General features: G+C 36.0%; 1 protein-coding gene across 1 annotated transcript; it reads right to left on the bottom strand.

The window, feature by feature from the left end:
- Positions 1-256: 256 nt before the first annotated feature.
- DXO (decapping exoribonuclease) lies at positions 257-11,905 on the bottom strand. Its single transcript, XM_053721951.1, has 7 exons — positions 11,632-11,905; positions 9,097-9,475; positions 2,485-2,711; positions 2,070-2,289; positions 859-994; positions 690-784; positions 257-586 (listed from the first exon to the last, which is right to left on the bottom strand). The coding sequence occupies exons 1-7, from the start codon at positions 11,666-11,668 to the stop codon at positions 475-477; spliced, it is 1,206 nt and encodes a 401-aa protein (XP_053577926.1). The 5' UTR covers positions 11,669-11,905; the 3' UTR covers positions 257-474.
- Between the last annotated feature and the right edge of the window lie 17 nt (positions 11,906-11,922).

The raw sequence follows: 11,922 nt of genomic DNA, 5'->3' as shown, positions 1-11,922 counted from the left end.
GCCCTTCTCCTCTGGAGTGCTTAGATTATGGTTTGTGATTTAAACTATGTACATCCCCTACACAGTAGGGTGCAGTTATGTAAAAAGACTGAGCTATAAGTCTGTCCCTCCCCTGCAGGGTCACACAAACAAAAAGAGCTATAAGCCTTCATGACACCCCCCCATATGACACAGAAGGTTGATTTGTACCTACATGCCCAGTGGCAGAAAAAGTGGTTATGACATAGTCTATTTCATTAAACACAGAATAAAAACACACATTAAAAAAAATATATATTTAAAAATATTTTTTGTAAATAAATATTTACACATAGTAAAAATATCAATCAGTAAGGTCCAGGAGGAGAAGTTTTAATCAGTATCATTTAGTGGCTCAGTCTCTGTGGTTTTGGGGAAAGATACTATTATATCTCCACTCCTACTTCCGGCTAAATCCATGCCCTAGGTTAGAGGGTCCATATGCCAAGGTAAAAATCAACGGCTCATGGCTTCCACATACCATGGTGGAAGAATTAAGAGATCTGGGTCGGAATACATGGAGCAAGTGACGTCTGATCCAGGTTCCCAAGAAAAGAGGTAAACGAGCCTACATGGAGATATGGAAGCAAGAATGAATAGATGGTGTATGAGAGCTAATGATGACAACATAAGGAAAAGGAAGAAATGTGAGATTTGACCAAACAACGTACCCGGGGTCGTCTCTGTTCACCACATTTTTGATGTGAGTCAAGAAGGCATCACAAAAATTCATACAGACAGCAGGGTCCCAGCTGTTTTTGTCTCCCTATAAATACACAAACAAGGCAATTTAGTGATAAAGTTTATAACAGCATCAGAAACGGCTTCTAGAGGTCTTACCCGAACTAAGAGGGGTATCTCTGATGTCCGGAACTTCTGTAGTGCCACAACTTTTCCCTCTTGACTGCGAAATCCAGCAACAATAAGTGGAATCCCAAGCAGAAAGGACTGACACCACCATTTGAGGAGCTTATACCTTAGAATGGATGGGGAGAACATAAACTTGTATCTACAATTCGGAAAACTGTCCTACAAGAATCACAACAAAATCCCTTGGTGTCCGACTGCAATGGTTTTGCTCGTCATGAGGACCAACTATGATAATCTACCTTACCAGCCAGTGGACAGTAGAGTTCTAGGACAATACCATGCACCTTTTTAATGTTACTTACACTTTTACATAAAAAGATATTTTTAACCATGTTTAACATGCTCTTCCATATATGTGATAAAACAAATTGAGAAGAATGTCCCTTTAAACAGTTAAAGGGTCATTATACACTAGATTTTTCTTTGCATAAATGTTTCGTAGATGATCGATTTATATAGCCCATACAGTTTTTTTTTTTTTTTTTTTTTAAATGTATAGTTTTGCTTATTTTTAAATAACATTGCGATGATTTTCAGACTCCTAACCAAGCCACAAAGTTTTAGGAGAATACTGATGTATTCCTCCTCCAACTTGCTCCTGTTTGTGTAAAGGGTCTTTTCATATGCAGAGGAGGGGGGGGGTCTGGTATTTATCCACTTTCCCTGGGTGTTCCTTATGAACAGGGCTAACTAAACTGGGAGCTTTTAAGTAAGTTTTTAAACAGTTTTATACTGGATTTTTATATCAGTATCTGTGCATCTTATTCTTTATATCAGTGTCTATTACATGCAGTTATATGAAAATGTGTGTATACTGTCCCTTTAAGGCATTGAATGGGTGTATAAACAGTTCCTGTCAATGGACTTCTGGCTAATCTAAATAAGCAAGTCCAAAAGCACTAAAGAAAGGGGAACATTAGGCAGTGCTGTAGAAATAATCAAAATGCATGTGGTGGAACTAGCTAGAGTAGGTGAAAGGGAGTGGGGGAAAGGAGAGAAGAAAGGGGAAAGGAGAGAAGAAAGGGGAAAGGAGAGAGAGAAAAAAAATGAAGACAGTCAGAAAAAAATAAAAATGTAACAGAAAAAGACAAAAAGAAAGGAGAAATGAAAAAGATAAAGATAGAGGGAGAGAAAAAAACCCTGCAGAATGGGGAGAAAACGTTGAGGGTGATACTCGCTACCTGTTAAAGCTGCGCTGTTGGTGGGGGTTCCATATTTGGGCGCTGGACTTCAACTCCACATAGCAGGAAGGGGGCTGAGGCTTGGAAGCTGATGGGTCCACACAGTCCACCTCCCCGGAAAGCAGGATAGAATGTGAGGCAAGACGAGCTAGCAGGACACTACAAAAGCCCTCATTAGTGTTCACCACACCAGAGGGATTGGGAGAGCCGTCAGGGGTGTCTACACAAAATAAATGAATAATTATTGTCAACCAGTCGGGCTAATTAAGACAAATACAAAGAAATTTGATTGATAAATGGTACATTGTCCCTTTGCAAAAGTGGGCAAGAGTATGGGGCAGAAAGAGGAGAGGAGGAATAGAATACACGACAAAATGGAGTTACAAACATGTAAAATTTGAGCAGAGAAACATACCTGCACACATATAGCTCTCAAATTTATACCCAGAGTACATGAGCTTATCCTGTTCACATGTCCTCTCCAGCCTCTTCTTACGGGCAGCCTCTGTTTCTTTCTCACTCAGGTAAAAAGTTCCCTTAAACAAGGTTACTGCCAAAAGCCAACCTTCCTGTGTCTCAAATGGCGTACACAGAATCTTAGTGAGGTGACCACGCCAGGTCACAAAGTCACGATTCACAGGTCTGGAGTGGAACAAGAAAAGAATAAAAGCTTTGGAAATCTAGGGCAGACACGAGAGTGGTTAATCTGTAGATCAGTCGATTACAAGGGGGCACTGCAACAAAAGGGCTTTAGACTAAGGGCCCAATTATCAAAAAATCACCAACATGAAGAAAAGTCACAAAATCTTTAGGGACTTTTTTTTTTAGTCTCGCCTTCATGAACAGTACCCTGCATAGCAAGATCAACAGCTCTTGTAGTAAAATATGACTTTCTAAAATTCTTCTAGGGACCTGGCATTACTGACAAGATTTCTTAGATAATCTAGCCAAAGGGGAGTACTTTAGATCAGGGCTTGACAAACCCAGGAGCCAGTGGCTCCTAGAATTTTACCCCTGGCTCCTAATTTTTAAATAGATTTGTCGAGCACTGCTTTAGATCATAAGGCCCTTTTTGGTCATATTGAAATGAAATGTTAAATTAGGCAATTACATACCAGCTCAACTGCAATATGTTTATTAAATGGAGAGTAAAGCAATTTTTACAGTTTTGTAATATATTGCAGCAGTTGAAAAATTGCATTGCAAATTTGAAGAAAAATAAAAAAAAATTGTTAAAAAAAAGGGACAGGAAACTCCTAAATATTCTTTCATGATATGGATATAACATACACATTTTAAACAACTTTCCAATTTACTTCCATTATCAAATTTGCTTAGTTATCTTGTTATCCTTTGCTGAAGGAACAACATTGCACTACTAACAGCTTGATGAACACATCTAGTCAGCCAATCACAAAAGACAAATGTCTGCAGGCACCAATTAGCAGCAGCTCCCACTTGTGTAGGATATGTGTGTATTCTTTTTCAAACAAGGGATACCAAGAAGACAAAGCACATTTAAAAATAGAAGTGAATTTAAAAGTGTCTTACAATTATCCCTTTTAAGTCTTTAATATGTCTCTTGAATAAATTTGTTTCCTTTGCGTTTGGTCTAATATCACAGTTATAAAGGTAAAAATATACTACTAAAAAAAGGTGCATTGCTCACAAGAGTGTCTTACATTCAGAAGTTACAGCTTTACAGACCAGGGAAGGTTAGGGGGCAGAGCTAATCAGTCAATGTGCTGCTGCGTATTTGACCGTTCTCTTCAAACAGCACTTCGCTTCGGCTGCACTGTTATAAGGTAAACTTACACAGTATAGCCAGAGAACAGCGCTGTTTCAATAGAACATCCTTATATAAAGCAGCACTGCAAAGCAAAAGTGCCGACAGTTCCTGTATGTGTCCCAATTATTTCTGCGGCCCATTTTCTCAAATGATATCTCACAGATCACAGCATGTTCTGCCTTGGGTCTTGTTATGACAAAATATTTATAAAGTCTTTCAATAGATTATCAGCAGAGTCTGAACATTTTTAAAGGGACATCTTGGTGTACAAAAAAAAAATAATAAAAAAATGATTTTATAAGAGCATGTTTTAAGCAAATTATGTTCGTTTACAAAGTAGTTAACACCTTTAAAAGGGTTAAACAAAGTCATAGTTGGAACTCCTGGAATGCCCTAATTCTGTTCCAGATAAATATAGCCAGTGCCTGGAGCATACACACGTATGCCTGCTACTCATGGGCTCACTAGCCATATCATCTGGAAAGGCACATGAACACAGCCTTTTTGACCATACATGTACCCATTTGCAGGAATTTGTTTAAAAAAATAAAATGCTGCAACATAATTGAGAAAATGTACCTCAGAATGTCCCTTTAATTTATCTATTGTCCCAGAGTCCCCTGAAGATTCACCATCTATACACATTCTCCTAACACTTCTCACGTCTCCTTTCTTCCAACAGTTTTTTCCACAATCTTCCGCTCATTGCTTGTTCCTGACTGTATCTACAGCATTTTTTATGGTTCATTCTATAACTTTCTCCCTCAAATGGTTTCTCCCTCTTATCGGAAGCTTCCCCAAGAAATTCCCTGTTCAGCCCCTTCACATCATTCTGTCTAGATTACTGGTTCTTCTCTCACTGCAGATTCCAGTTGTTCCCATAACGTTGTGAACAAGTTACCTCCCTCACTGTCTTTCTCCAAAGTTCCATCTAGCAGTTCCCATCCCTCTTGCTTCGCAACAAAGTTTCTTAAAAAGAGACAGTAAAGTGAATTTAGAGAGCATGTCATTTTAAGCAAGTTTCCAAATTAATTTACTCAAATTTTCTTTTTTCTCTCTCTAGGTATTCTTTGTTTGGTAGGCTCAGCAGGCTCTAATTAGAATATTAAACAAAACAGAAAAAAAGGGCGCCTCCTAGTGTAGCCAATAAATCACAAGTGGAGTATAGAGGATACAAACATACTCACAATGTAGGAAGGCAGAGGTAGTGCCTAGGAAAACAGTCTGGGGACTTCACAGTGTCCCAGCAAACTGTGCACCGTACGGTGGCTGCTCCTCCCAAAATCAGAATGGAAATCTGTAATCTGAAAAATGTGAGAAAGAAGAGGGCGACCCCTAGTGCAAATCAATTGGGGACATATAATAGATATCGACTTGTGCTGACGAAGGAATACTCACAAATTGTATTGCACACTGTAGTGCAAATGGAGCATACTAGGTATATTATGGTGACCTAGTGCACATATGAACCAAGGATGTGCTGCTGCAATTGAAGATAGACTCCAGGTAAAAGATGATGGACGTCAGAACAAAGGATGAAGACTCCAGTATAAATATAAGTAGTAAAATATTTAATTAAAAGAAGTAAAAAAAAAAAAAGGTACACAGATCTAACAATGAACCTGTGATACAATGCTACGCGTTTCTAAGCGCTCACCGCGCTTTTTCCTCAGGCAAATGATACTACATATATACCAATACACGCTGAATGTTAAGCAGCTGAATTTCATTGCACAGGTGCTGCAATAATTGGCCTCATTAGTTTCTAGCAACATGTTCAAGAGATACAAAATATAATTTTTACAATTCTAATAAACAATCCCAAATATAATATAATAATAAGCACATGTATTATGGTAATATAGAAAAAAAAATGTGGATGTCACCCTTATGTGGAGCGATTATAATTGTATTCAGTCATGTACCTTTTTCAAAAAAGTAGATAGTAATAATTTTTTAGACTATTACAGTAATCATTACACAAGTTGGAAAACAAATATTCCATACAGTCAGTTTAGGAGGATCCGGCGCAACTGCACAGATATTACAACTTATGATTCACAAAGTTGAATCCTCAAGAACAAATTTAAGGAAAAACATTACCCAGATGAACTAATAGAACTAGGATTTCAAAAAGCACGCTCTCTCAATAGAGAGGATTTATTAAAACCCAAAGTCAAAAATAAGGTAATAAAGGAGAATGCTAATTATGAATCTTCTTTCATTACTAGATATAATAATAACCACAAAGAAATTAAAAAAATCTTGTTAAAACATTGGCCATTACTCAAATGAGATCCCATGTTTAAATCAATTTTACAAGACAAACCCAGATGTACTTTTAAAAGAGCCCCCACAATTAAGGAGACGTTGGCACCCAGTAAGGTGGTAATGTGTAAATGTGTGTTTAAAACTTCTAATAATAGTTCTCCTACTTCTATGATGTCTAATATAGGAACTTTCAAATGCAACAAAAATAGATGTCACATGTGTAGGTATATCACTAATGGTTTAAAAAAGTATTATATCCAACAGCACTGGGGAATCCTTTGCTATCACTCAAAGAATAACATGTAATTCCAACTATGTAGTTTATTGTATAACATGCTTGTGTGGTCTACAATATATAGGCCGCACCTATAGAAAAATCAGACAGAGATGGTCAGAACATTTGAGATGTATCTTAAGAGGATCTGACAAATTACAGCACTTCTAGACATCACTTTTCCATGCATGGCAAAAACAAATGTGTCATGACCATTACCCCGTTAGAAATCATCCCTGCTGTTAGTTTCCAGAATAGAATGACTAAGTTACGCCAGAGGGAAACCTTTTGGATATACAAATTTAAATCTCTATACCCTGAGGGTCTTAATGAAGTTATAGACTCTGCTGCTTTTTAATTTACCTCATTTTATATACAAGTATTATACATTACATAGATACACACATCTGTATACATATATTACATTACTTCACTAGTGTATTTCATTCACTCTCATCATATTCATCGTTTGTATATTATTCTTATTATATAGTTAGGTTTATATACATATTTAGTCATGTAGTATAGTTTATTTATTAATATGGATTAGGCCTTAAAAATTACATAATCTACTATTAGTCCTTAATACTCACATTAAATACACACGAGTCATGCTTAGTTTTAGTATATTTTACTTTTATTAAATATTCTAGTAATTAGATATATTTAGTTACGTATCATATATTATATATATCATTACTCTGCAACCTCACCAATATTGAATTTTGCCATATATTTAAATATATATTATGTTTTTAGTTCTTAACATTAATATTCCAGATAAACACACATTCACTTGATTCACGTTCAGTCCTAGTTCATTCAACTTATACCATTCATCACAGTTCACTACACTTTACTATTTCTGAATATGTTATATACATACATCTAGTTACATTTAATATTAATTTGTAGTATATACGTCAAGATATCACTTGCACTTCCACTAGCCAATAGACGTAGTCTTCACGTCACTAGACAAACACCCTCATTAGATACACGTAGGGAATACATATTGCATAATAGGCAGATTTTATCACTTTACGTAGTGATCTTTCTTACACAGTCCCCTAGTTACCGGGATAAGATACAAAATATTAAAAGATTTAAATTTTATTCAATGAATATACTATTAGAACTTCAGTTCATATTTTCCTATCGATAAAGATGAATAATTTTGTATTAATGCTCTTAGACTGCAATAGCACAAATGGTGCAATGAGTATACACTTGTATTTAACACATTTAGGTTAAAATCGGACGAACAATATCAATTTTTAACATAGAAACTACTAACGTATCAACTCTAGAGGGACCAATTAGAGCGTTCCTATTGGTCCAGTTAAACACACCCTCAAAAGATTTAAATTTTATTCAGTTAATATACTATTAGAACTTCAGCTCATATTTTTCTATTGAGTAAAATGAACAATTTTTTATTAATGTTCTTATACTGCAATAGTACAAATGGTTCAACGAATATACACTCCTATTTAACACATTTAGGTTAAAATCTGACGAATAATACCAATTTTTAACATAGAAACTACCAACGTACTAACTCTAGAGGGATCAATTAGAGCGTTCCTATTGGTCCAGACAAACACACCCTCCTTGATTTAGCTGTTAACTATTAAACCTTAGAATCGAGACAGATTTTTTTATTAATAGTTTTATTTTATTTTTTTAAGGTTTACTTATCAAGTACTACTATATTAGAAATATGCTAGTTTACTACATAAATGTAGTATACATGTATTTTTAGTATTGCAATGAATATCACATATCAGTATTATTTTATATGGACACGAGTTAGACGGTTCACAATATTTATGATGAATATATATTTTGATTTACCTCATTTTTTTTTCTATATTACCATAATACATGTGCTTATTATTATATTATATTTGGGATTGTTTATTAGAATTGTAAAAATTATATTTTGTATCTCTTGAACATGTTGCTAGAAACTAATGAGGCCAATTAATGCAGCACCTGTGCAATGAAATTCAGCTGCTTAACATTCAGCGTGTATTGGTATATATGTAGTATCATTTGCCTGAGGAAAAAGCGCGGTGAGCGCTTAGAAACGCGTAGCATTGTATCACAGGTTCATTGTTAGATCTGTGTACCTTTTTTTTTTACTTCTTTTAATTAAATATTTTACTACTTATATTTATACTGGAGTCTTCATCCTTTGTTCTGACGTCCATCATCTTTTACCTGGAGTCTATCTTCAATTGCAGCAGCACATCCTTGGTTCATATGTGCACTAGGTCACCATAATATACCTAGTATGCTCCATTTGCACTACAGTGTGCAATACAATTTGTGAGTATTCCTTCGTCAGCACAAGTCGATATCTATTATATGTCCCCAATTGATTTGCACTAGGGGTCACCCTCTTCTTTCTCACATTTTTCTAATTAGAATATTGTTGCTCCTGATCCTACCTAGGGTCACTCTCCAACAAAGGATACCACGAGAACACCACAACTTTGATAACAGAAGGAAATTGGAAAGTTGTTTTTAAAGAGCAAGTTCCATCTGAATTATGAAAATTTAATTTTGACTTTACTGTTCCATTTACCTACTGCCTGGCTTCCATCTCTTTCTTACTTGCATCCAACCCTCCGTCCCAGCACCGCCCAGCTCTTACCCACACCCAAGACCTTAATTCTCCTCTTTACCTCTTGCTACCACTGCCTGTAGGTCCCCCAACTTTTTCCTGATTGTCCTTGGCCCAGGTCAGAATGTGCAGAAGTCCTTCTTTCTCCTCCTCGTCTCTTCGAGCATAACAATCTTCATATCCATCTATTAAGTCCCAGCCAGGAGAAGCCCATTTGCCTTCTGTCGGTGGCCGGTAATAGCGCAACTTTCTGGCATCACCATGGTAACGCCGCTCCTTATCTAGCGAAAATTGCCCCACTTCAGAGGGCATCCTGTAAAATGGAAAAGATTTCTCGTACAGCGAGTGATGCGATGAGAGGTTGGGAAAAGATTCTAGATGGCGTCTTGATACATCGGTAGGGGACAAATCATGTTCATAAACCCTCTTACGAGATTTCCCTTAAAAATAGAAAAAGAACAAATGATTAGTCGAATACAAATATATACTGAAGGATCTACAGACTAAATGCGAGTATTTATGATCTCTCTATGGGGCATATGGTGCCCCGTGTTTCTGGCAAGCCTTCAGGCTTCCTGGACACGCAAGCACCTGGGTAGCGCTAAATGTAGCCACCAATCAACAAGCGCTATCCAGGGTTCTGAACCAAATATGATCCGGCTCCTATGCTTACATTCCTGCTTTTTCAAATAAAGATACCAAGAGAACGAAAAACATTTTATAATAGGAGTAAATATCATGATAGAAAAAATGTGGGTTCAATGTACCTTTAAAATGTCCCCTCTCCTGTGTATTAAAGAGGTATAAGTAAATATGGCTATGTGCTTAAAAAAAAACAGGAGGAGGCTCAATTTATTTAAAGGGATATTAAAGAGCATACATATGCTAGCTATAACGATGTATTCAAAGCACTGATTAACCTTAAAATAATATATGTATATTTCACAATTGTGAGTTGTTTAAATATTAAATATATAAATGTAAAAGGTTACTATAAAGTAATGGGCACGGCCATGTTTGAACTAGTTTTTTTTTTTTTTAATAGAATAAAAATTGAGCACCCTTTAACAGTGAAAATAATATAAAAAAAAAAAAAAAAAAAAAAAAAAGAATGTGAATAAAATGAACACTGTGTATACTGGAAAAGGATAAAAAGTCCTCCTTTAATGTAAGAAATCTTTGAATCCTCTCAGGTAGGTAAAAAAAACAAATTGACCTCAGAGAGAGAAACAGAATACCCATAGTGAAGTTCTATTATGCTGGATTTTACATTGTCACCAAAAACACTACTCACATTTCACAGAGCTACTCACATAAAATGTTTTTTTAGACCAAACATATACTCCGCGGTAGGTCATCCTCCAATCACGGCTTCCCCCCTGGGGGAATCAGTGTCTGATTCAACACCGTGATTGGAGGAAGCCGGATTCCTCATTTTAGACCCAGGAAGAGGCTTTGCGATGGGTGGAGGAAGCTGGAGCTGCTGTGAAGATTAAAAGGTAAGTTTTTTATCTCAACAGGAGTGAAATGTAAATTTTGATGAATTAGCCCTTGTTTTTAATAAAATTTTTAAAAACCGGGCACTTTAGCATCAAAATTGACATTCACTTTGATTGGGCCCCCCTAACTGGCCAGATTTTCTAGATTCTCTTGGGTGAGAGCAGGTTAATAACCATATTTACTAATCAGCTGATTGTTTCACCAGTGCTCCAGTTCAGATATCCTGAAAATCTTGCCTGTTAGGGAGGCATGAGGACATTAAAGGGACATACAACCCCAAATTTTTATTTCATAATTCAGATAGAGAATACAATTTTAATTTACTTTATAATTGACTTCTATTATACAATTCTCTTTATTCTCCCAGTATCCTTTGTTGAAGGAGCAGCAATGCACTACAAAGAGCAAGCTGAACATACAGGTTCAGCCAATGACAAGACATAAGTGCAACCACTATTCAGCAGCTAGCTCTCAGTAGTGCATTACTTCTCCTGAGCCTACCTAGATAGGATTTTGAACAAAGGATACCAAAAGAACAAAGCAAATTAGAGAATAGATGTACATTGTAAAGTTCTTTTAAATTGAATGTTCTATCTGAATCATGAAAGAAGTAGAACATTTTTGGGCTTTATGCCCATTTAAGTTCAAACATGGCAGCTTCCATTACTTTTATAGAAACTGAGTAGAATTTAGAAAATTAACCATTTTCAGAGTTAAATTAAAAGAAATGGGACAAAATAAGCAATAAAAGGATAATGCAAATGTTGTTAACTACATATAATTAAACACTGTATATTATAAATCACATTCTGTTTAATATCCTTTTAAGCAACCATTACTACTTCATCTTGGGTCATGATCTAAAAAGCAAATTACTATATAGATGGAGGTTACACAAATCCAAACCTATAGTGAATATAGTTTAATATTTCTGAGATGGTTGATTAATCTAAAGCATTAGATCTGGGTGAATTGTTCCGTTATCTAAACCAGATCTGTTTTAAAGGAGATAGAAGTAGTTTGAGTCCCCATAGATTTGATCTATAAATAAAATAAATTGGATTTATAGTGACAAACTACCACGGAGATTTCTCACCTCCATTCTCTTTGTTTAACGTTTTATTTGCCTCCATTTCTCCAGTTTTTCTTTATATTGCGTTCTAGTGACGTCATTAACCTGCGACCGACCGAGGTAATGTATATTTCGGTTTACTAATAATAATTTTAACGCCCAGCTCCAGATAGGCAAATAGTAGAAACCATCTTTGTACACCCACGCAACTAGATACGCCATATTTATACCCAGACGCCAGTAAATACATTCACGAAGAAACCATATTGGTACGCCAACGCCACCTCGCAGTTCCTTCCTACAGACAAAGTACAC

The sequence above is a fragment of the Bombina bombina genome, chromosome 7, assembly GCF_027579735.1.
Source record: "Bombina bombina isolate aBomBom1 chromosome 7, aBomBom1.pri, whole genome shotgun sequence".
NCBI lineage: Eukaryota > Metazoa > Chordata > Amphibia > Anura > Bombinatoridae > Bombina > Bombina bombina.
The sequence above is the reverse complement of the archived record's forward strand: the minus strand, read 5'-3'. Positions and strand labels throughout refer to the sequence as shown.

Bases quoted from the DNA above. Each gene is read 5' to 3' on its own strand.
- DXO (XM_053721951.1), bottom strand. From the start codon at position 11,668: ATGGAGGCAAATAAAACGTTAAACAAAGAGAATGGAG. The intron at 9,476-11,631 runs GTGAGAAATCTC...TCTATTTTTAAG, and splicing joins GTTAAACAAAGAGAATGGAG to GGAAATCTCGTAAGAGGGTT. The intron at 587-689 runs GTACGTTGTTTG...ATCTCCATGTAG, and splicing joins GTGAACAGAGACGACCCCGG to GCTCGTTTACCTCTTTTCTT.